At 37.9% G+C, this 26,931-nt stretch overlaps 1 protein-coding gene across 1 annotated transcript; it reads left to right on the top strand.

Moving 5' to 3' along the window:
• The first annotated feature begins 1,245 nt into the window (after nt 1-1,245).
• LOC121370335 (gamma-aminobutyric acid type B receptor subunit 1-like) lies at nt 1,246-25,453 on the top strand. The gene is made up of 12 exons (XM_041495485.1): nt 1,246-1,342; nt 6,747-6,812; nt 7,500-7,836; nt 12,977-13,135; nt 15,946-16,023; nt 16,552-16,702; nt 17,359-17,473; nt 18,459-18,566; nt 19,312-19,434; nt 20,156-20,299; nt 21,756-21,944; nt 22,839-25,453. The coding sequence occupies exons 1-12, from the start codon at nt 1,265-1,267 to the stop codon at nt 22,914-22,916; spliced, it is 1,626 nt and encodes a 541-aa protein (XP_041351419.1). The 5' UTR covers nt 1,246-1,264; the 3' UTR covers nt 22,917-25,453.
• Nucleotides 25,454-26,931: the final 1,478 nt, after the last annotated feature.

Raw genomic sequence — 26,931 nt, 5'->3', positions numbered from 1 at the left:
TGGATAAGATCATCTAAATAGTTGATATTTAATTGTTAAATTAAAATATTTAATGTATTTTAAGTACGCCTATAGAAACAAGAGGCCACCTCGAGTAATTGATGATCCCACCTACCACACTGATGGGCGTTCACATCACATATTTTCCGGTGGGGTGGGAATAGGGTTGGGGTGTTTTGGGGTGTATCAGAATAACCCAAATTCATGATTTTGTTTCTTAATGGGTCAAGGAAGCTTCCTTTAAACTAGTAGTTATGGGGGATCTGGTTCTCAAACCCGACCATTCACACAAATACAAAATTCAGTTATTGTCCGATCATCCTACAATAATGTTAGGTTCTTTTTTGTAAATAATTTCAGTTTGGTTTGACGTAACAAGAAAACTAAAAGTGTTTTGGAAATAACAAGAAATATGCTATTTTGTGTACAATTAAGAAAACAGTCGGCTCAGAAATAAATAGCTTTTAGTGAATTCCAAAGTATGAAAAAGGTGTTCCCTATGGGCAGGAACGACGACTATAGGTGAATCTTCGCTTTCCTGTTGTGTGTTGAAGAAGGAGGAAGTTCACAATCCAGCCTATAATATGCATACCGAATCGATCGCGTATTAATTTACAGTGCTGCTTAATTGATTTTAAACACCCACTAACGAGTTGACTAGCTGTCGTCGTTCATTGAACGTTCGTGCCATACCCTCGTTATATAAAAAGTAAATGCTATTTATGTCGCATTTGACAGATAAAAAAGAAAAAAGAAAGAAATGTTTTATTTAACGACGCACTCAACACATTTTATTTACGGTTATATGGCGTCAGACATATGGTTAAGGACCACACAGATTTTGAGAGGAAACCCGCTGTCGCCACTACATGGGCTACTCTTCCGATTAGCAGCAAGGGATCTTTTATTTGCATTTCCCAGAGGCAGGATAGCACAAACCATGGCCTTTGTTGAACCAGTTATGGATCACTGGTCGGTGCAAGTGGTTTACACCTACCCATTGAGCCTTGCGGAGCACTCACTCAGGGTTTGGAGTCCGTATCTGGATTAAAAATCCCATGCCTCGACTGGAATCCGAACCCAGTACCTACAAGCCTATTGACAGATAAGGAGAATCAATTATAATTACTGACAGATAAATCAAATAATTTTATTCTATCAAAATTTGTCTTGGAATTGTGACAGTTCTCTCAAAGTTAATAGCAGGAGAGAGATGATATATATTATTATTTTCTTGCAGGCGACTGGCGAACTAATTTCGCTAATGAAGAAATCTAACATCAATCTGGTTGCCACTGAAATTATTGCCATTGATCCTGCAATTCAGATCCTCAAACTAAAGGTAAAGGTACATAACCAAGACTGTTAGACAAAAACGATTACTAGGGGTTTCTGAATCGTCCTACTATTATATTTCCAAAACAAAAACAAACAAGGATTAGATTTCTGAAGGTACATGGAACGATCGCGCTCAAATACAACGCTGTAATGTACATAACGTCGCATAGCCCGAGTACTCTGCCGTTCGAGGGATAGCCGGTCATGTGGACTGCTATGATCGTCCAAATGTCCATCTACGTAAACACACGATCCCATGTTATTAAAGGGACATTCCTGAGTTTGCTGCATTGTAACATGTTTCCGACTAATAAAATATTTCTACGATTAAACTTACATATTAAATATATTTTCTTGTTTAGAATATTCAATGTGTTTCTGGTCGTCTTAATATTTGTAAGAAGCCCAAACTGGATTTTGTCTTCAAATAATTTCGTACGTACGAAAAAACGATATTTTAGAAAATAAGATGAAATTAAACCTAGTACAAATATTAGAACGATCAGAAACATGTTTAATATACAGCCACTAATATTTTATGCACAAAAATATATTTGATATGCAATTACAATCGTTAAAAAGTCTCTGTTAGTCGATAACATCTTAAAATGTACAGCAAACTCAGGAATGTCCCATTAAGACTAACGATGAATAAGTATAATAATAACAACATATTTAATATTATAAAATATTATATTTGAATAAATATCCGTTCTCTTTGATGATATATAATAATAAAACAAAATAATAATAGCAATCTAAAATTTATCGCCTGGTATTCTGCCAACTTAATAAATGGATGCTAATTTTGTTTTGGAGTGGGATGAAATGGATCTTGTTGAATCGGAAACGTTAACACTTCAATAAGCTAATGAAGAAAACTGCCTCACAGATGTAGAATTGTTATTAGCAGTTGTAGAATTTGAGCAAAATGAACGTTAAGAAAACCGACACATAAGGCGATAGGTCTAACGAAAATGACGAAAGTGAATCGGCCCTATTCGTGGTAATGGACGAAAAGGAGGCGAAGAAGAAGAAAAAAAACCCCACACACACACTTTTACCCGTGTTATATTGACCCTCTGCTGACAAAGGGCCGCAACTCTAAACGCGTTTTATCATTTTGCCCAAAACGCGACCCCGAATACCTACATGTCGATTACGGCTTTATAGTCATTAACGGCCAACTTAATCGTTAAACATCGGTAGTGTTCGTAAACTAGAATGATGAATAAATTTGTTTACGTGAGTCTAGCACCTTAGTTGCAAATTAAAAGTCGTAAAATTATTTTTCCAAATATAGGTTATCAATTTATAACCCTTTATCAGCCATAAACACCATTTATATGTATATAATTACAAACTTTCCGAATTTATACGATTTACTGTATTCTGATTGGCTGACGTCACTAAGAAAAACAAACGTTATCCTTCCATAAACCTCATAAAAATACGTCATCACGGAAGACCAAGATCGAAATAACCGCACAACACCAACAGTCACTACACGTAAACAAAAGTTAATATCAAGGTCACTTTGCGATAGAAAAACACAAGACAAATCTGCACATGAAATTGTTTCATTTTTTAAAAAGAAGTTATAATAAAGATATATACACTGTTTTTCTTGATTCAATACTTATTTTTATTGTTAGCGGACAATTTCCAATAGTATGTATACATGTATTCCTACGCTTATTTACAGAACATGGTTGACGGTAAGAACGAAAGAAATTATTTTTGAGTGTTTTAAGGTACACTTCTTGTGCTGTTTGTAATTATAAGAATTGTTTCTCATTTTCTAGGAATTTATCGATGTATAAAAGTCACAAATGTAGTATAAAATCGCTTCGCTACGCTACGCGATTTTATACCATTTGTGACTTTTATACATCGATAAATTCCTAAAAAATGAGAAACAATTCTTATATGTTATTATGTGCAGTATTTTAAAGAACCGATTTATGTCACTAACATAAATTTAAACCACCGTAAGTAAAAGAATTGATTTATTAAAGTAATTATGATTGACCGGGATTTTTATACCAAGGGACATAACTTTTGAAATTCTCGCCACTAATTTTAAGATTGTTTCTTTCATAGCGCACACATAATCTCAAACTTGCATACATATTGCTATTATAAACAAGACTGATTGATGCCAAAAATAAAATAAATAAATTGCAAAAAAGATTTAATAAGCATAAATCATTTCCAGTCTAGCTTTTGCCTAATATTTGACTAAATACAGTTATGGGCCAAATGTTTTCAGTATGACAGTGGTAAACCAAAAGTATAAATGTAATACATAAACATGACAATTTGGTATATTTACAATGTGAAAATGAAAGACAAGTATGTACTTAAGATATACATTAAATAAAGGTATTGCAATTTGTTCACATATGAATATTTATAGTTCACATTTATTTAACGAATCAAAACCATGATATAAATATTTTGTACCATGACTGACACTGACAGCTGTCACGAGACCACGCCCTTCTTATGACGTAATCACTTTCGCGCCCATTTACTTCAGTTGATCTTACGTCAGTTGTGCGCTAGCGGTGACGCGATTTGGTCTGAAAATGGATTCGACGGATTATTTTTTAGATCTTGACGATTACGTATTATCGTAGCTGGCTTCCAGTATGGAAAATGATTACTTGGATGATCTAACATTATTTCAAACCTGTGACAGATGAGATTATCGAACGTTTAATTTCCAAGCAGCAGAACAAAATACAAAAATACGAGATTGGCCATTAAAATTTTCAACGCATGGCAGGAAATTCGAGGCGATATTCCAGACTTGCACAAAATGGACGCTTGTTCGCCTGTTGTGTTCCGAAATTGTGATTTTCATTTTTAATCCTCAGGATTTACTCAAAAATGCACGTTTAAGTTAAAATAGTTCAATAGGACTACATAATAGTTTGTATCAGTGTATTTTTTTTATCATTATTTATTTATTTATTTATTATTATTATTATTTTTTTTTTTAAAAGTTTTGATCTAAAATACCCATTTATCATGATTTACTTTTGTTTTTGTTTTTTCTTATTTTTATCTTAAGCTTTATTTTTCTCTGTGCAATCAAAACAGTGCAGGTTATTTTAGCCATGGTATAACTGAAACTGTGCGGGTAACTGGAGTTAATAGCACAGTTTTTAGACGACGCCCCTCACAGTAGTGACGTTCTAAACTTGTATTGCACTTACACCACATGCGACATCAAAGAAAAAAAACACCAAGTCATGGTACAAGAAAAATAATCCAAAGATGTTTTTCACAAACGATGAACAAAATCCCAGAAATCCCGTGTTTGTCTACAAAACAAATGCTTCCAAACGGCCGCACATTTTGGTAACAAAAGTGATCGATTTTATCCACCCGCACTGTTCCACTCTCTGATGAAAGATTGGATAGATGGTTCTTGAAAACAAAAGATGGTGAAAATGTTTTAATTTTTTTTACAAATCACAGCGTGATTGTACAGAAATTGCGTTAAACAACGTACCACCATCTGGCATCATACAAAGTCACCGATCAACAATGAATGGATGAATGAATGAATGTATGTTTAACGAAAGGTGTTACACAAGGTGAGTATCAACAATTACAGTTCCCTAACAGAAGAAAACAGGTGTATTCACACGATGTTCCCGACAACCTGTCATAACACACACGTAGTCACGTCAGGGTATGACCTCAAACGACACTCCTCTGGTGGAGATTCCTGGCGCGGCCCGTGTTTTGGAAACAGCACCATTGATCTCTCTTTTCAGGAGCAACTTTGAATATTCAAACTTTTAACATCCATGTTGGCCTCACCGTATCTAATGAAACTATTTCACAGAACGTGTCATGTAGTAAATAAAGCGCGAAACTTCTTTGGGGGGGGGGGGGGGGGAGCACAAAACTAAACTTTCCTTCTTGTCTTTGAATAACGTTTTCTCGGCAACTTTATTAACTGCTGTCACCATTGTTAATGCTTCGTTAAATTACTTGTAATTTTCATATATATACATTGTTTTCATTCAAATTATAAGAAAAAAATGTTATTTAAGAACTATTTTGTTTTGGTGTATAGTTATTGTATGCGAAATCAATAGGCGTGAATCTACTGCTCTCGAAAGCGGTGAGTTGAGAAATAAAACAGTTAATTTAATTATTATTTTTTTTATTTAGGATGCTGGATAACAAAAATAACTGGTTATTGTCTTAAGATATCAGCTTTATCCTGTTGAGGTCGAATGACGAATGCCGCTCGGTAGAGTCACGGCAGTCGCCATTTTTAACCAGTTATTCCCTATATATTTTAATTGGATTTAAAAAGTGCCCAAACAGAATTTTGCGTCCCAATAAATTACTGTAAATCATGTAATTAATACGTCATGATATTATTGCGTCCGTACATGAGTGAACAAAAATGCGTATTTTTATTAATGCGTCGGGCAAAAGTCCACATCACATAAAAACCACAGTTGTGTTCTTATTATATTGTTTGGGCTTCATCTTTCATGTTAAAAGAAGTCAGTAGTTGTTTTGACAGCTACTACATAATCTGAAGCAAATCGCATGGTGGGTCGACCAGGAAGCCCGAATTACTTAAAGTAGTATAATTAGTATTAGTATTTGCCATAGTATTTACTTTTCGACTAGCGCTCTAAATTTTCCATTCACCTTTTTAAGGTCAATTATCAAAATTGTCACTTTAAATTAAATACCCTACTGTCCCAAACCCAACCACTGCCCATGTCAGAGATTTGGCTTAAGGTGAACGTGCCTGAACCTTGAAAGGATATAGGCACGTACATACTACAGTTTAAGGCACAGTAGCGTGGGTTAGCAGACTTGAAATATATACTTCTCTTCATCTGGCGGTCATCACAATGCCCCATTGCAAATATGTTATTGGTTATTGCAAATATGTTATTGGTTATTGCAAATATGTACTGGTTCTTACTTAATTCTGTTAAGCATATTTCCAAGTAATATTTTGGTAGATAAACTGCCGTGGAACCATGATTAAAGGCATACTTTCACGGATTTAAGGACCTTATTTCTCTAAAAATGGATAATAAATAAAAATTACATTAATTGTTGGAAACCAAATCTAGCTATCGCATCACCTTAACTAAACCATGATGGAGTGAAATCCATGCCATCCCTCTCGCCAATTTGAGTTTTTGAATTATAGACCATAATTCAATTATTTTTACAAAATGTCATGAATAAATGGAGTATGGTAGTTATGAAGATGGTTGAATAAAGTACATTTAGGGACAAATCAAATTATTTTTGTTCAGGTAATATTTTGTTAGACCATTAACCCCATGTCCTATACCTTGTGATGCTTTAAGTAAGGAGATTTCAAATGGCTTTTAAATATGTATTTGCAGGAACGTGGTGCCCGGATTATTGTTGGAAGCTTCTATGCTGACATGGCAGTCAGAGTATTTTGTGAAGTATGATCTTTATTACCGTAGCTTGAATTTTCAAAACCTGTTTACCCAAAACTGGTCCACCCACCATACTAGCGATTTTTATTATTTTAAAAATGTTATGTTGCGGGCAGTATTAGCTGACCTCCATAAGACGTTGCTCGCTACATTTGACCCATCCTACAGACGCGCACGAGGTATCATTATTTCCAGTATTTAACTTGCAATTCTTGCTGTAGTATAGTTGAGATATACATTGTCCCAGGGAGGGGGTGGGATCTAGCTCAGTCGGTAGAGCACTCGCCTGAGGTGTTAGCGTCGTAGGATCGAACCACTTCAGTGGACCCTTTCTCTGATAGGCGTTTTCCCGACCCAATCAGTGACTTTAACTAGTATATCAAAGGCCGTGGTATGTGCTGTCCTGTCTGTGGGGGATAGGCTTTTCCCTGTCTAAACCAGTGACTTTAACTGGTATATCAAAGGCCGTGGTATGTGCTGTCCTGTCTGTGAATGCATATACAAGATCCCTTGCTGTTAATGGGTTTCCTTTGAGACTACGAGTACAAAACAAAATTATCAAATGTTTGACATCCAATATCCGATAATTAGCAAATCAACGTGCTCTAGTGGTGTCGTTAAACAAAACAAACTGTTTTACAAAATTGAATGGATGTGTGCTTATTTTCTGTCAATTTAATGACTTTTTAACAGGCATACAAAGTTGGACTGTATGGGCCTAAAATTGTCTGGTTTCTTCTCGGGTGGTACGCGGAAAACTGGTGGAAGTCCAAGTCATCGTCAGTAAACTGCACTTCAGAAGACATTGAACAAGCTGTTGACGGATACTTCTCGGTCGAAGCCGTAATAATAAACCCCAAAGGAGACGTGACCATCTCGGGATACACTCCACTAGAGATCCAGGAGATTTTCTGGAACTTGACCAACTACGAGGATTTGCCAGCTGCAATACTCGGTCTGAAGGGCTATGATGGAATATGGGCAGCAGCTCTTGCTTTGAATAAGACTGCAAGTGATCTTGAGGCGAAAGGTTCAGTGATATGACTTTTTGCTTTTATTATTACATTTAGTGACTCCAAACAATACCGAGCTCAGTCTTGTGCAGGTTTAGATTAGTTCAACCAGTCACGAGAGCGAAGGAAGGAAATGTTTTATTTAACGACGCACTCAACACATTTTATTTACGGTTATATGGCGTCGGACATATGGTTAAGGACCACACAGATATACCGCTGTCGCCACTTCATAGGCTCCTCTTTTCGATTAGCAACAAGTGATCTGTTATATGCAAAATCACAGACAGTATAACATATGCCACGGCCGTTGATATACCAGTCGTGGCGCACTGGCTGGAACGAGAAATAGCCCAATGGGCCCACCAACGGGGATCTATCCCAGACAGACTCCTCCAAATAAATATCGTTGTGGTCAGTATGATCATGCCAGCAAGGCGTGTCAAAATGATATGGCATGCATTAACTGCAAGGGAAAGCACTTTGCGTACTCGCGATAGTGCCCAAGGTGGCAGTTTGAAAAACGGCCTCAGTCAGTAAAAGTTGAAACACGTTTGTCTTTCACTGAGGCTAGACAGGTTGTCGAGACTATGACACCAGTTGCAGTAGGTAAATCATATGCTGCTGCTGTTAAGGTCTCTACGAGCAATGCGTCAGTTCAGACAGATTTAACTTGGCCTAATAATAAAGACCGATTTAAGAAGGTTTCTGACATTACAAAATCTCAGCGACAGGCAACTAAAGCTTCCTAGATACAAGCTACCAAAACGATCCAGGTTCAACTGCTGAGGAGCCAGGTCCTAGCAAACCTTTGTCAGGAAAAGGCACTAAAAGTAAAAATAAGGAAGGTTGGTCGGGACGTTTGAAGAAGATCGAACAACGTACCATCCCAATCAGTAATCCCTTTGATCCGTTGGATATGGAAGTGAGTGATGACATTTCTGATTCATCACAACACTCGCAATCACAAAAATCACAACCACATCCAAAGGAAAACGTTATGATAACTACTGTACTTCCCCTAATGGCTAATTCAGTCATACAGTGGAACCGCCGTGGGCTTAGGCCCAATTTTGATGAATTAAGTCTTAATTCAGAAACATAATCCTCTTGCAGTGTGTCTTCAAGAAACTTTCTTGAAGGACACTGATCATATTACCATGAGAGGATTTAACCTCTATCACAAATTTCAAGAAACTGAAAATAGAGCATCTGGGGGTGTTTCCATTCTTGTTAATGAAAACATTCCTCAGAGTATAGTAACTTTAAATACCAATTTACAAGCTGTGGCTGTAACAGTCACGGCTCATAAAACTATTACTCTATGTTCAGTTTACTTGCCACCTCGTAATTATTTTAATTTTAATCCAACGGACCTTCAAGATCTTCTTGACCAGCTCCCTACTCCCTTTATCATTATAGGAGATTTTAATGGTCACCACACTTTGTGGGGATGCGAGGATGTAAATATTAGAGGAAAACAATTAGAAGACTTAATTCTCAAAAATGACTTATTTTATTCAATGATAAAAGTCGTACATATTTTCATTCTGCTAGTGGTTCTTTCACTTCTATAGATTTAACCCTTTGTAGTCCTTCACTTTTTCTTGATTTCTCCTGGAAAGTTGGTTCAGACCATTGTGGTAGTGACCACTTTCCCATTATTTTGGAGAATGATGGACCTCCATCACTTGAAAGGGTTCAAAGGTGGAAGTTGGCGAAGGCAAATTGGGTTCAGTTTCAGCATCTGTGCAGCACTCGACTGCAACAATTTGCCATCACGGATGCTGATGATCCCATGTCTTTGTTCACTTCCATCTTGAAGGGCATTGCAGATGAAACTATTCCTAAGACTTCGGCAGTGCCAAAGAGTTTCAATAAACCATGGTTTAATGATATGTGCGAAGATGCATTCAAAGAGCGAAACAGGTTACTTGAGAGGTTCAAACGTGAACCTACTGGGGATAACCTGGATGCATTTCGTATTGCTAGGGCTAAGGCTCTAAGAAAGATTAGACAGAGTAAGAAATCATCTTGGAGAACTTTTGTCTCCAAGTTGAATTCACAAACATCCGTAAAATCTGTCTGGAATAGGATCCGTAAAATCAAAGGTAAAGAATCCAGTAATACAGTTCATCATTTGTCTGTCAATGATACGGATGTCAAGTCTCATCGTGACATTGCCAAAGCATTGGCAGACAACTTTTCTCATAATTTATCTTCTGCTTTCAGTACAGATGCTTTTACATCAGTCAGAACTAAAGCTGAAAAGCAGTCCATTAATTTTTCATCTGAAAATGCTGAAGTGTACAACAGGCGTTTCTCTATGGAGGAATTGCAGGATGTTCTTCGTAGAGCCCATGATACTTCAGTAGGACCAGATGAAATTCATTAACAGTTATTAAAACATTTACCTGAATCATCTTTGATGGTTCTTTTGAATATTTTTAATAACATCTGGATTTCTGGCGACTTTCCTTCTGATTGGAGGAAAGCTATTATCATTCCTATTCCAAAGCCAGGTAAGGATCCAACCAATCCTACTAGCTATCGCCCTATCGCTTTGACAAGTTGCATTTGTATAACCATGGAACGAATGATCAATCATAGACTTGTCTGGTATCTTGAATCCCACAAATTGCTTACTAGACGTACTAGACGTAGCATGGTTGATCATCTTGTTAGATTTGAAACGTTTTGTAGGGAAGCTTTCATCCATAATCGGCACTTGGTTTCAGTGTTTTTTGATTTGGAGAAAGCTTACGATACCACGTGAAATTATGGGATTTTAAACGACCTCCTTGGCATGGGCTTTAGAGGTCTACTTCCTATTTTTATATCTCAATTTTTAAGAGATAGATCTTTTAATGTCCGGGTGGGGTCGACTTTGTCTGACATTCACCCACAGCAGATGGGTGTGCCTCAAGGTAGTATCCTGTCTGTAACTTTATTTTCTGTGAAAATTAACAGCATCACCCAGTGTTTAACACCTGGTGTGGATTGTTCGTTATATGTCGATGATTTTCGGATCTGCTATAGATCGTCCAATATGAGTATCATTGAACGTAAGTTGCAGCTTTGTTTGAATAAACTTCATCAATGGGCAACTGACAATGGTTTTCGATTTTCAAAAGCAAAAACGGTTTGTATGCATATCTGCCAGAAAAGAGGTCTCCACTTAGATTCACAGTTGTTTTTGGACAAAAATCCAATTCCAGTTGTGGAGGAGACTAAATTTCTGGGGGTTATATTTGACAGGAAGCTATCTTTTGTGCCCCATCTTAAATATGTTAAAAAGAAGGGCTTGAAAGCTCTTAATATTAATACAGAATGGGGAGCAGACCGAAAGGTTATGCTCCGTCTGTATATATCTCTTGTGAGGTCTAAACTAGATTATGGATGCATTGTGTATGGGTCGACACACAAGTCTTACTTACAGATGCTAGATCCTATACACAACCAGGGACTAAGGCTATGTCTTGGTGCATTTAGAACATCTCTTGTAGATAGCTTGTACATTGATGCACACGAACCTTGTTTGGGTGCTAGACGTGCAAAAGGTTTCTCTGCAGTATGCTACCAAGTTCAGCTCTTTACCACAACATCCTACACATACTGCGGTGTTTGACAACAAATATATGAAGTTGTTTGATGCAAGGCCAAATGCTATTCGTACATTTGGTCTTCGCATTAAGCACTTTTTGTCGCTTTCCAACATTGAGTTAACTGACACTTTGGAAGCTCCTTCATATTTTGTTTTACCACCTTGGTGTATTACACCACCTAAAATTGTGTTTGATCTGGCGCATCTGTGTACATTCCTGTGTATACAGATGGATCACGGGATGGGAATTCTGTGGCTTGTACTACAGTTTTTCCACCAGACACAATACTTTCCATGCGACTGCCTGATTCAGCATCGATCTTTAGTGCTGAAGTTTGGACAGTCATTAAAGCCTTGGAAGAAATAAAGGATTCTAGTGGATCCAAATTTATTATTTTTACTGACTCACTTTCGTGTCTCCAAGCTTTGCGCAATATGAAGCTGGACCATCCCTTAATTGGGATGGTGATACGAAAGTGTGTCGTTTTATCTATTCCCAATAAAAATGTTGTATTTTTTGGGGTACCCAGCCATGTTGGTATCAGCGGTAATGAAAAGGCAGATTCTGCTGCCAAGTCTGCTTTGGATTTGCCTCATGCCAGGGTTGGTGTACCGTATACTGATTTTAAATATGGTATTAACAAATTTATCTTTTCGACTTGGCAACATGATTGGGATGGTGTGGTTGCGAACAAGCTTCATGCCATCAAGCCGGTCTTGGGAGAGTGGCAGTCCTCCTATAGACAGTGCAGGAAGGATGAAATAGTCTTGTGTCGTGCTCGCATCGGTCATACATACTTGACCCATTCATTTATTTTGAAGAAGGATCCTCCACCTCAGTGTGAGCGCTGTTAGTATACTCTGACGGTACGCCACATTTTGGTGGAGTGTCCTCATCTCAAAGAGACTCGGAAAGATATATTTGGAGAAACAAATGTGATGGAATCATTTCGATTCCATCCGGAATTTGTATTACAATTTTTATGTGATACTGAATATTATTCTAAATTTTAATTTTATATATCTGTGTTATTTGTATTTTTGCACAGTTCTTTAACTGTTGCATTTTTATATAAATGTTGATCATCATTGTTGTTGCATTTACCATAGTCTGACACCCAATAGCCGATGTGTTTTTCGTGCTTGGGTGTCGTTAAACATTCATTCATTCATTCATTCATTCCAGATAAAGTAGGAATGTATTGTCGTCCTGGATAATGGCAGTCTTCCTATATAGAAAACTCCTAACGGTATACACAGTCCTGAAAATATACCCACTGCACATTATAGCCAGGAATATAAGGCAGTCCAGAATGTTTATGCTAAATCCAACATCATCCCTAATGCTCGAATTCAATAACTAATCGGGACCCAGTATTTTTTCTGCAGTGGGCTGCAGCTGCAGCAAGAGGATTTTATGTCCGAAACCTATCATCGCTTACACAATCACGACCTTGTCAAAACGTTCTTAATAATTCTGCCTTGTGCAAATATCATATTTTAGAGTATCATAAAAGCAATCATCTTGGTTCCATTTAAATTATTTTTTGAAGGTTCAGAAAGACTTGAAGATTTCACATATAAGAACGCAGACATGGCAAATTTGTTGTTCAGCAATGCCATGAACACAACCTTCACTGGGGTACGTGGAAATATTTCCTTCGACAAGAATGGCGACCTCAACGCAATGTATATGATCTCCAGATTGCAAGGTACCAAACGCTTTTACTTACCCATGTGTTCGTTAACCCGTTGTACATTGAAGATACCTTTTTAGACTTGTGATTGGCTGCTCCACGGCGATAACCTGGTCGACACAGCAATATAATCCAATGAATTCTCTGACGTATAAAAATAAACCGACTGATCTATGACGCACAAGTTAACCCACAGAATTTTAAATGGGTTTTAGTTAGAAACGATATTTTTATTTTAAATGGAATACTACATACATGTCGGATATTTACCATTTATCCGCTTGCGCATGTCAAAATACTTTGTAAAACAACTCGTAAGATACATGTTGTCGACACAGAACAGAGTTCCAGTACAGTTTTCATGAGAGTTAGCTCCGCAGAGGTATGATGAGTCATAGAATGAACAGTATCCTTGGATTGACTCGACCACGCTATGAGGAATCTGTATTACATTACTTGAAATTATAATCGATGGATGGATGGGCCATGTCCTGACCTTTCAGCATCGACTATTGAGCTTAAACATATGCACATAAAATCATAAAATGTGCATTATATACTTAGCAAAAAAAGAAGAAAAAAGTTTAGCAATTTGGTAAATGTGTTTAAATAAAAGCAAACTTGTGACTTACAAAATAAAATCTGCATTTACCATAGTTTGACACCCAATAGCCGATGTATTTTTTTTGTGCTGGGGTGTCGTTAAACATTCATTCATTCATTTATTCATTCATTTACAAAATAAAATCAGACACTGGATTTAATTAAGGCATCATTTGTCAGTATACGAAACAGGCGATTTTCAATACAAAATGAAATGTGTGACTGTCACTTCGTTAAATGTTGCTTGGGATCCATACACAAATCCATATACGTATCTGAGCACCTTCGGCATTGCATGTTAACAACGTCGGTTCATGCTTCTGATGAGACGGTGGATCTCTGGAATAGTGATACAGATCCATTCACGAGTTAAAGCATGTTTAAGGTTGTAGACGTTGTGAATATGCGTGTGGTTCTCTCGCACCCTACAACAAAACAAATCCCATACCTGTACAGTAGAGAACAAGTCAGACGATCTTGCAAGCTAGTTTAATGTCTCAATATTGTTCCTGTGAAGAAGTCCCATTGTTAGTCTGACTGATTGCTGGCGTGCTTTGTCCTGTTAAAACAAAACACCTGTTGCGTGAACGGAATAACAAACTCGTGTGATGATTCTGTTACTACCGCGAATGATGAAATTGAGGCAGTTTTGTCCGATGTCATGAATTCCTGCTCACACCATGACGCTACCACCACCACATCGGTCACGTTCAGTGCATGAAGTGACGTTTTACTGCATGCCCAATCTGCTCAGACATGTTATTGACAATTTTCAGATTTTCATGTATGTAATCCCAAGCACCATTTAACGACGTGACAGTCACACATTTCATTTTGTATTGAAATCTTCTGTTACTTATACTGACAAATGATGCCTCAATTAAATCCAGTGTCGGATTGTATTTTGTTAGTCACTAGTTTTCTTTTATTTAAGCACATTTACGAAACTGCTAAACCATTTTGGCTAAGTATATATTCGTATTGTGTTTGAATTAGCATGATAGAATGCTGTATTGGGTTCTGTTGTTTTTGTGTTGGTGTGGGCAGATCGACAGTTTCGGAATATTGCCTAGATGATGGTAACTAGTTTAACGTGCCCATATACCACTAGGGTTTCGAACACGCCCATCCCGAGTCCGACCTCTGATAAGATCGGTGGCATGACTCGGGATGGAAGGGGGGGGGGGGGGGGGGGGGGGTGTTGAAAATCGGCAGAATTTTTAAAATAGCAATTAGTAAAAATGTTAATAGAATAAATAAAAAAAATAAAAAGGTTACAAGCCAAAAATAAAAAGAATTGACTGCTCGGCCGAATATTTATATAATTTGGAGCATTTTAGAAGGACAGTCCAAAATTAAATAAGCGAAAGAAGAGAGGATCGGACTATTTAATAATATTTAAAAAAAGAAGAAGTAATTTTAACATAAAATTTTGAAGGCAGATCTAAAAGTTTAAAGTCCGATCGATATGTCCACGCGAGTGGCCTCGTTAAGGCCGTTTGGGTGCACAGCTTAAAGGGACGAGATGGGTTGCATCCCATCAAGAAAACCCCTAGATTGACAGTCGATAGACGTTGAAGATGTAGTGCTGTGCTGAAATACAGATCTTGAGAAGCCGGATCCGTCTGAACGAGAGATAGTATCAGACTAGGGTATAGTCCAGTCGTCATGGTTTGGTATAGTGGTGCGGACGGGCCCGACTCCGGAGGATACGAGATGGTATCACTATAAAGCAAGGTAAAGTCTAGAAAAAGAGTAGTAGGGGCAGACCCCGCTTCCTATTTCTTCTTAGAGTGGGGCAGTCAATCTTCCAGTGCTGCTAGGACAGGCTCGGACATGTAGAGACTAAACGCGAACAACCGTGGCGTTCTGCAGAATGGCCGTCATACGAGTCACGAAAAAAACCCAAGTCGACAGTCAGACGGAGAAATGACGTGGAGGCAAGGAATCTCGCTAAAAAAGAATCCAACCTGGTCGTGCAGGCTGTCGAAACGAGAAGCGTTCCAGCGTTCAATCAGTTCCAATGGCCGCATACATCCCAGTAGAAAACTTCATTTCGCTGACAAAAACAACGAAACGAAGGACCCCCAAGTCGAGCACACGAAAGCACGTGCAGTGTGCACACGCGAAACAAACACGTCTTACCGCGTGGAGCTCCAGACTTGGAAATGTATTGCCTAGACAAACTTTACATGTTTATGGAATGTTTTGCTATATTTTAGGTGGACAAAAACAAATGGTGGGATTGTACTATTCGAATAAGATAGAGTGGTTGCCAGACACACCAGTTATTTGGAAAGGTGAGGGAAATTACACTGTTGAAATCCATTGTGAAGTCTGCCTGTGTACACTGGCTGTGCACCATCTTCTTTGTGAAGTTTGCTCCAGTGTCCCCTAGCTATATTCTATTTATATGTAAGAACACGGCTAGTGTGCTTAGTGCTACATGTGTATTTGTAGAAAAAAGGTAGAAGGTATCCATAGCTAATATAATACCACTACTACCAAGTGCGTTTGAAAATCATTGATGAGCAACTGCTCTGCTGTAATATGTTAGAGCAGTTGCTCCCTGTATTAAATTCAAAGTAATTTTGAGTAAAATAAATTGCCGATATCCGATTGTGATGAGGCAAGCTATTTTTCGGCCACGTGGAATTAATTTTACGCGTGTACGCACGGTTAAGAGCAATTGCTCGCGTCAAACCATAAGAACTGAATAATAACAGCAAAAAACAAAACCTATTTGTGTTTCATATTTTATTTTGTATTGGTGTCCTTGAAAAATCAAAAAAAAAGAAAGAAAAGTATCTTGTTTTGAAATGATACAGGTGGTGTCATTCCTAAGGATTCTGTCACCACTATAAAGATCACACGAGAACTATCCTCCTCCTTGTACATCGCTATCTGCTGTTTGGCTGGCTTGGGGATTGTACTCACCTGTGTGTTCTTGGCATTCAACATTGGATACAGGAAAAGCAGGTACGTGTTAAAAAAGAAAAGAAAATACCAAAGAAAATAACCAAAATATAGTTTCGTGAAGCACATATCCATGATTTGACAAGTCATACTAGCGCGGTAAACTTACCTGGGGGCGCACACAGTGCGTGGATGGGTTGGTGGTGATCTCAAAAATCGTGAGTTACAATAGTAATTTTGTTTTAATAGAATTTTTGTAATTTTATTTAAGTCCCACGCAGTACAAACGGTGAAAATGCTAAAGTATACCATTAAAACATACTAATATACAGGCTATTATTTAGAGGTATATACAATAAAACACACAAATTCATATTAATAAATAAAATACTTATATGTATCAATAGGATATTTCACACAAAAAGATGGTATCTTTGATATATATTTTTTTACACTTGTTTATATATATTATTCAGTGGCGGATCCAGAAAATGGGGGGGGGGGGGGGGGGGCAATAACATGAGGCGGAATGCCAAGGAAACTTTGGGGGATGTTTGGAGGGGGATCTTAAAACAAATATAATTAATATACAATAAAATTATAACTCGCAGAATGTAGAGGGGGATCGGGCCCCTGCCCCTGCCCCCACCCCTCGATCCGCCTCTGTTATATTATATGTAGTATTACTGTTGCCGATTTAAAAATACAATTGTGTTCAGGATCGTGAAGATGTCCTCACCTAACCTCAACAACGTGACCATGGTTGGGTGTCTAATACTTTACAGCACAGTCTTTTGGGAAAGCATGAGCACGTCAACGTTTTTAGCATGTGAGGTAATATATTTAAGAATATAAGTAAACACGCAAACACACATACGCACACACGTATTAAAAAGTGTTTTCTTCTTCAGTAGTAGTAGTCAGTGGCGGATCCAGAAACAACACTGGCAATGACATGAGGCGGAATGCCAAGAGAACTTTGGGGAGGTTTGGAGGGGGATGAAAATGAATATATAATAAAATTATAACTGTTGCAAAATTTAGCCCCCCCCCCCCCCAGATCCGCCTCTGCTAGTAGTAGTTGGTATGTAGAAGTGGAAGTAGCAGTAGTAGTAGTAGTAGTAGTAGTAGTAGTAGTAGTAGTAGTAATCACAGAGGTAAAAGTGGTAGTATGTTTATCTATTTATTAGGAAAGAGGAAGGACATGTTTTATTTAACGACGCACTCAACACATTTTTTTTTACGGTTATATGGCGTCGGACATATGGTTAAGGGCTACTCTTTTCGATTAGCAGAATGGGATCTTTTATGTGCACCATCCCACAGACAGGATAGCACATACCTCGGCCTTTGATGTACCAGTCGTGGTGCACTGGCTGGAGCGAGTAATAGTCCAATGGGCTCACTGACGGGGATCGATCCCAAACCGACCGCGCATCAAGCAAACGCTTTATTACTGGGCTACATCTCGCCCCTATCTATGTATTAATCCCCTACCAATCCAACCGGAGGGGACTATAGGTTTCATCTCCGCCTTTCCGTCCTACATATAGTTTTCCGGATTTTGTCACAATACCTCTAGCTATTGAGCTGACATTTTGTGTATAGCTTTATCATATACTGTTACAGATTAAGTTTTAACTTTCATGGCGATTTACACATTTCCACAGAGTTATGACCCTTGAACTTAGGAGATATGCAATTTCGTTGGGCCGATAGGGAGCATGTATTGGTTTAGCAGTACACTCAGAATGCCTGTTAAATTAAGATGGTTTTAAGACAAAAACAAATTGGTTTAAATTTTAATTTATTTTCTCAGGCAAAACTTGTGTCACTGACTGTTGGATTCTCATTGGCATTTGGCGGACTGTTCGCTAAAACATGGCGGGTGTATGTGATATTCACTCATGGCACTAAGCAGAAGAAGGTAAATCCGTCCAACCTGTATGTGCATATGAGCTCATTTTTGTACTACATTCATTAATTAAACATAAAATGAATGAATGAATGAATGAATGAATGTTTAACGACGCCTCAGCGAAATAATACACATTTGATATGTGAGTTAAAGGTACAAGGTCCTATTTCAAAATGTTTATTGCAACAAAAATACCCTGATTGATGTTAACCGCGTGAGATGTTTTGGTTTTGTTCGAAATCAGTTGAAGTGTTTTGATTTTGTCGCACACCTTGACGATTCACTAACATATATTTCTAAAACTCTACTTAAAACCCAGCATTGTAAAAATCCTCGAGTGCACGGTCAAATCCATCAGGATGTAAATGCACCACCCCATTTTCAGTTGTTATTACAAAACACAAAATAACCCTAAGACTTGTATACAATATTTGGGTTATTTTGTGCCAACCAGAATATATCCAATTACACAATAAATGAATGAACGAATGTTTATCGACACCCCATCACGACAAAAACATCGGCTATTAGGTGTCAAACTATGGTAAATGCAAAACATTAAGTCCATTTACAGAAAGTCAGGTAAATGTGTTATTATTTATTATCATAATATTTGTTTGACTGATTCGTACATTTTCTGTAGATTTCAGTGTACTATGATAACCAACGTCGCACTCGACACACATATATAAGTAGGGTTTAAAAAAAAGGACTTTATACCTTTAAGCCTCGTATACCAAACATTTTGTTTCAGGTTGTCAAGGATAAACAGCTGTTGCTAATGGTCTGTGGTCTTGTAACCATAAACATTTCCATCATCATTGTCTGGTTTGTTATCGACCCGTTCCAGATTGTCGTTCACCAGTTGCCTGTAGAGGTAAGAAGGGGGGTGGGGGGTGGGGTGGTGGTGGTGGTGGTGGGTGATTGGTACCTGAAATTGTGAATCGGTGTAGTACTGCTCTCTATTTGACATGTTTTACAAAACCAATCTTCTTTTTGGTATCCGTTTGAGTTCCACACATTCCCGATGACCTCACTGCACTTTACAACGTGGTTCACGAGAACCAATCATTACTGGACTGTAGGGTCTACCCGTACAAGGTGGAATACAATGACCAATGCATGACAATAGTTTCAGCAATAGATAATCAACGATATAAGTTACATAATAATTATATAAACATACGCTAGTTTTTCTCTTTTTAAACTGGCCGTTCGTCTGTCACAACACTGCACGTATCAAAAGGTTTTTAAATGCAATACAAGGGCATGATTTGGCATCAATGTTCAGCGCTGAAATTAAGATACACAATGCTAATTTAGTTTATTCCTTAATCTCACCATCATCTAGTGTAAGTGTCGGGTACTCGAGTCCGCGTCGAGTTTGACCGACGAGTATTCGAGTACAATATTTTGTTGGACTCGTGAGGGCCCTACTGGACTTACTGGATTTACACACAGAACACGTGTTGTCCGTACAGGCAGGAGTTGTAGGAGTTGCTACGCCTTTTAAAGTCTGCCAATTTTGACTTTGTGTGTTTAAATATTCTATAAATATCGAACTTGAGTTCCTACAGTCCTAACGTTTGTTTTTGTAGGTCAACGTAATTGATGACATCGAAATACGCGAAAGCATAAAAAATTGCTACTCTCAAAAACAGATTTACTTCCTGGGTTGTCTGCTGACTTTCCAAGGCATCATTCTGCTGTTTGGGGTATTCCTGGCACTGCAAACACGAAAGGTTTGAAACACCCTCTCAATTTAATTTGTTTGCATGTCTAAATGTTAAATACAAAAACGCTTTTTAATACATGTACTAGTAGATTATGACAAAAACAAATTAGGCGTCAAAAACACATTACAGTCACATATATAACACCTGTTAGGTTCCTAGGCAAAGCCGTGAAAAGAAAAAAAGGGACAATGTTTTATTTTATTATTATTATTTTAACTCAAAAGAAGCGGATCTGGGAAAACGACGTAGTTTCGTTGTCTCTTTCTAGTTAGTCATTCCCAGTCTGGAGCCCGCCGCGGTAAGACGTGTTTGTTTCGCCTGTGCACACTGCACGTGCTTTCGCTTGCTCGACTTGGGAATCCTCCATTGGTATTGTTTTTGTCAGGGAAATGGAGTTTTCTGCTGGGATGGATGCGGCCACTGGAACTGATTGAAATCTAGGACGCTGCTCGTTTTGACAGCCTGCTCCACCAGGTTGGATTTCTTTTCAGCGAGATTCCTTGTCTCCACGTCATTTTGTTTTAGCTGACTTTTGTGCTCAAGTTTTTCCGTGGCTCGTATGGCGACCATTCTGCAGAACGCCGCGGATGCTCGCGTTTAGTCTCCAACTGAAGATTGACTGTCTCACTCTTAGAAGAAATAGGCAGTTGGGTCGATCCCTAGTACTCTTTTCTGAACTTTACTTTGGATCATATTGGTACTATCTCGTATCCTCACGAGCCGGGTCCGCCCGCACCACTATACCAACCACGACTACACCCTAGTCTGAGATTCTCTTGTTCAGACGGGTCCGGCTTCTCAATAACTGTATTTCCGCACATCACACCTTCCACATCTAAGAGTTTTCTTGACTGGATGCAACCCATTTCCAATTCACCCCCTTCTACCCACCTTATGTCCCGGACTCGGTCACTTGCTAAGTCAGAGATTGTTTCCAGGAGAGACATGCTTGAACCTTAATTGGATATAGGCACGTTAATATGTTATCCAATCCAATCTAGTTACATTTGAAACGTTCTGACATGGTCCTATCTTGTTATTAATTAAAAATAATATTTTGGATAATGTGGACTGATTTTACGAAGCCAGTGTCAGGATCCTTGTACAATAAGCTCCAGCTCGATGTCAAAATCGACGTCAAAACATCACGTAGCTTCCCCATGCCTAGCTCAGACTGTGCATGTGAAATATGACGTCATTTCGTCGTCTCCTAGTTGTGGTTGAAACATTTTGAGACAGACATTGTTATTCCTAAAAATGTAACACTAATAATAAAGAAATTATTACACTCGAGAGTGTGGTACTCGCTCGGGCAATACAAAAATCCTGACACTCGTTTCGTGAAATCAGTATGACACACAAGCTCGTATAATAATCTCTATATTTTACTTCGAAATCAGGATGGAGGCTATTATTTGTTAACGCTGATTGTGATTTTAGAATTTAAGTTTTATACATCCAGGTAAAAGTTGATGGTCTAAACGACTCGAAGATGATTGGTGTTTGCATCTACAACATCGTGGTGCTCAGTTTCCTCGGGGTGACGGTGTCACTAACTCTGAAATTTGACTACGACCTCAACTACGGCATCACGTCCTGCATCATCATTGTGGCAACCACCGTCACTCAGTGTCTTATTGTCCTACCAAAAGTATGTGCCAATATAATTCGCGCATCTAGCTGAACTGTACTCTAGTTGTATTCTCTTTACATACAATGCCACACGATACAAATACCTCGTAGAATAATGGTCGATGATGACAAGGAAACTTATGTCGTGTGGAAACGCCTTTAGAATATGGCTAGAATGCACATTTGCTGTTGAAAGAAAGACCCCCCCCCTCCCCCCCCATTTCCGACTACCAAAGGACCGTAAAAGGGTACCAATTATTGCAGTTTAAACCAATATTTATAAATTGAGTAGGAGGTTGACCTTTTCATGGAATTGCCCATGAGTATAAGGCACGCCGACCCTGGAACGAGTCAAACCCCCTTAGCCAATGTACAAAGGTTGCAATAAAGATTGTATTGTACTAACTGCGTATGAATATGTAAACAGGCTTTTGGGGGAATCTCCCAAATTTCCGACACGTTAATGTTGATTTTAGTTTCGCAATTGGATTTGATTAGCCAATTAAATTTCACAATATTTGCAGGCTAAATTAAAATAAAGCTTTGTGGCGTCAGATTTAGGAAAATATTTGTCTGACATGGTACTTGTGATTGCCTATTTTTCAAAAATTTACCAGACCCGTGTGCAGGAATTATGCGTCTCTGTGTAGAACGGACATTTAAAAAAATACATTAAGAAAAACAAAGAAGAAAATTTGCTTCTAGCAAGGAAGGGTCAATAGCTATCTTCTAATTACGGATTGTCTGTCTTTCTAATATATGCGTCCTTACACTGTGGTTTTACATAATTATATATCAATAATACTTTCATATACTTACCACTTGTGACACCCAATAGCCGATGTGTATTTTTGTGTTGGGGTGTCGTGAAACATTCATTAATTCATTCTAATACATGTGATGTCTCTTTCAGATAACTGGACACTTCAGTACGCCTCGAGTGCACGACATTGATAGAGTCGGTCCTGTGAATGATGTTCCACATAGTTGAATGTGGTAATGCAATACCTGTTTTGAACAGTGCATCATTTTACAAGGGCATGATGCTATATTATGTTATTAAATGGGTGTTTTCATATTGGCCTTGTTATAGGTCCAAGTGCCAATACAACTGTCCGATGACCTATAACAGGGACAATGTTAAAACACCCATTTAATGACATATTTATTAATCACCTTTTACTGGTTAACAATGCATGAAGTGGTATAGATGTAAGAAATAAAAAACAAAATTTGGGACAGAGATCATTTATTGAAATTTACCACATCTTTGGTACTCTAAACAGTTTCTTCTATCATCTGTTCACTGGAATTTACTGAAAGATGTCTTGCCACAATGTGTGCAACTATTAGTTTATTGAATAAACAATAACAAAATATTAAGGAATCTTTACCATGACTTTGGTTCAATACTTCTATCAATTATTCTTGAAAGATTCCAGTCATGTGTGTATGTAAAAGTAGCAGTATACTCATGTATATGATCTAGGAAAAAAGTTTTAAAATCTGGAAGAAAGAATTATGTATTAAACATCTAGCACAACTTTGGTACACTAATCCCATCTGGTACAATCATCATTAACAATAACATTAATTTAAAATTTAACACATTTTGGAACTAATTTCTTCTTGGGAACTTTCAGAATCTTGTGTGTGTGTGTATGTTTTGTTTTACATTTACCAGTATGTATATTTATCTTAGTCGTTCCACCTGTTATCGAGGTACCACCGAGAATTGAAAGTAGATTGTCCTTTTTGTTGCCAGTGCCAAGTTAAATGCTGTGGTCACATTTGTATTGATTTCAGGTTGTGATAAATCTGCTTATGTTTGTTTGTTTGTGTGTTGCATATCTGGAACCATTACCTCAGATAACTGATTAGATGCTTCTTCCCGTTGTTGCATTGAAGGTATGGACTACTCGTTAATTGTTTGAATATTGTCCCCCACCCCCGATAAACAATCACAGTTGGGGTCGCCCAGCCTGTACCAAAGTTGTGGCAAATGTTTTTCAGGTGGAATGGTTAACGTTTCTCCCGGAAATGTCACCCTGATGTGCAATATTATGCATCATCCCTCCTAGCTGGTTTTTGTCAACAACCTGGTGTGAAATACCACACTTCATCAGATGGGTTTGCAAGTGTGGGCACAAATAAAATCTCGCTTCAGATACAGGGGTGATGCAGTTTGTACTGTTTATACATATTGGCAGGACAGTTTGCACTGTCTGGTTTTGCAAACATCCGTGGCATAACCTTTCTGTGATCACCTAGTTTCGCTCCACGTCGAGTTTTAGTACTCCTCTCTAAAAATATTAAAATATTTTCTTTTATAAAATAATACCTAAACATATTTCTTTTTTTTTCCTTCATATTTTCAACTGACCTTATTTTAATGATGCTGTTGCTGCAATTACATACATAGAGAGTAGAGGAATGGAGGGAGGGAGGGAGGGAGGGAGATAGAGAGATTACAGAAAGAAAACATTTATAAACGTAGTTGTTGTTTTGTATACTAATAAAGTAAAATAAGCGGGTTTTAAATTTTTTTTATAATACATGATAGACTTCTTATATTACTGTACACCTTATAACAATACCTGCACCAAGAACTTTCTTATCATACAGTATCCTGATCTCTTCTGCAGAAAGAGAATCGGCTTTGACTAGCTTGTTTCCTTTTCCCTCACTTTTCAGTTGCTTTCGTTTTGCTTCTAAAAAACGTCTGGAATGACTAAACTCGACATCTTTTTTCATATTCCTCAGATGTCTGTCTGTGCTATTTCTTGTCTGGTTCATACTCTGAGCCATCCTTTGCACGAACACCTAATAAATGATCAAAGAAAGAAATATTTGTTATAATTTAACTATAATAATATATATATTTGTATGTTAAACATTAATAACTAAAAAAATTCAAATGTACATTTGGGGTATTATAAATTACTACATCAAATACAAATACACATTGGGGGGGGGGGGGCTAAAAATAGTTGTATATGTTGGGGTTATTCCTTGTATTAAATTACATGTATTTATATATATGAGACTCCTTTAGTTTGTATGTTTTGTATGGTATGTAAATATATATATTCAATATAAATATATTTTCATATATTAAAAGCAAAAAAAAAAAATATATATATATAGGGCAACGACCCCAGTATTCGACCATTTAAGAAAGAAAGGATTATAACATGTTCATTTTATTGGCATTTGCTAATATTTGTTTTTCTTCGTAAATACTTACTGGCAATGCTATTCACTGAACAGACCCAAGTTTTCTTCATGCGGTATACGCCGACTAGAGTAGGTTTGAGTACCGCAAGGAACGATATGCAGTATTCGACCAGCTGACCCAGTATTCGACCACTTTCTTAACAACTGTAACACATATTCGTGCATTTACGCACGCACGCACATGCTTATATAGCCTACACATTCACACACGCAAAACTCGGTGTTGTCGTCTGCTATTTGTTTCCGTAAGGGAGGCAACTTTCCTTTTACGACAACAGTTGTATACGATACTACGTCCAATTCGGTTATATTTCACATAGGCGTCAGAAAAAAGTGGGGGGGGGGGGGGGGGGGGGGCAGGGGCCACAATATGCTTCCCCCCCCCCCCCCCCCCCCCCGTTTAAAAGCGATAGAAGTAAGCATTTGAATGAATATTTTTATTTCTACACCGACCAATTTTCTGGAAAGTTCAGAAGAATGTAGCTTATAATTCATCATATTACTAGGACATTGTTTTAGTACGACGGGACGTGATTATAATAGGAAACCCCCCCCCCCCCCCAACCACTTCTAAACAGTAACTGACTTAATCACGTGATAGTAAACCTTGGCCTCACAGATTTACTGATGCCAAGGTGTATTACCGATCAGTATACTTTGAAGTATTTGATCTCATAATCGAGAAAATTAATCGAAGATTCAGCCAACATTCCATTGATGTCCCTGTAGCAATGGAGCAGTTGTTGATGTCTGCTGCAAACCAACGTGACCACACAGTCGATACCGAAATCCCAACGATTCTCGAAATGTACAAAAATTATATCGACTTGAAAAAGCTTGCATTTGAACTGAAATGCCTCCCTGACTTCATCAACACAGCACGAGAAATTTATGGAGCTCTGAAGAAGGTGACATCTGTGTGGACGCTGGTCTCCATGCTACGAGACGTCAAGACTGGACGTTTTATGTTCAGGGAGCTAAAAAAAACTACTTCACGTTTACCTTACCATCCCAATCACCAGTGCCACAGCAGAGCGATCATTTTCTGCTCTCAGTCGTCTTAAAACATACTTGAGGAACTCAATGACAGCGCTTGAACAACGTTGTTATAATGAATGTTCATCACAATCTTGCAGATGACCTCGACTTGCGAGAGATTGCAAAATCATTCATTGGTGCAAATGAACGTCGCATCAATATAACTTTGGACAGTTTTTAAGTAAACCTTCATTTGACAAATAGACAAAACAATCCAAGTCTCACAACAGAATTTACTTACAGGTGAGAGTTCATTAATCATGGTCCACAATAGTTCCTAACTGTGACAGGTTTTGTCGTTCACATATTCACTTCTAATATTTAGGATAGAATTTAAATGATTTGTATTTTTAAATGGAAGGTCTTTTAGCAGGATTTTGGTCATGGTATTTTGTAACACTGTGAATTTAAATTTTGAGACATGGGTGTACAGCGGACCAGGTTCTTGCACCACTGGCATGGACAGCCGGATGTGAACATCTAGATGGAAATCTTTCCAACGAGAACGCGTTCTATTAGCAATCTTGACCTGAAGCTGGGTAATTTAACGTGGAAAGGCAGTGGCAGATGGTATTTGTGTAGTGAGACCTAATCTTGTACGACTTAAAACGTCCCACAGGGATAAGTACTGGACATTATTATCCATATGGTTCAACATAACGAGTTAATAATAATCAAACGAAGCACACGTGTAACAGCAAGTGTAATGACGTAATTCTGGGAAGCGACGT

The sequence above is a fragment of the Gigantopelta aegis genome, chromosome 4, assembly GCF_016097555.1.
Source record: "Gigantopelta aegis isolate Gae_Host chromosome 4, Gae_host_genome, whole genome shotgun sequence".
Classification (NCBI taxonomy): Eukaryota; Metazoa; Mollusca; class Gastropoda; order Neomphalida; family Peltospiridae; genus Gigantopelta; species Gigantopelta aegis.
Note: the sequence above shows the minus strand (reverse complement) of the source record. Positions and strands in the feature narration are given on the sequence as shown.

Excerpts from the sequence above, each read along its gene's own strand:
- LOC121370335 (XM_041495485.1), top strand. The coding sequence starts at position 1,265 with ATGAAGAAATCTAACATCAATCTGGTTGCCACTGAAATTATTGCCATT. Across the intron at positions 16,024-16,551 it reads CACACCAGTTATTTGGAAAG|GTGGTGTCATTCCTAAGGAT; the intron begins GTGAGGGAAATT and ends GAAATGATACAG. Across the intron at positions 20,300-21,755 it reads TGGCACTGCAAACACGAAAG|GTAAAAGTTGATGGTCTAAA; the intron begins GTTTGAAACACC and ends TTATACATCCAG.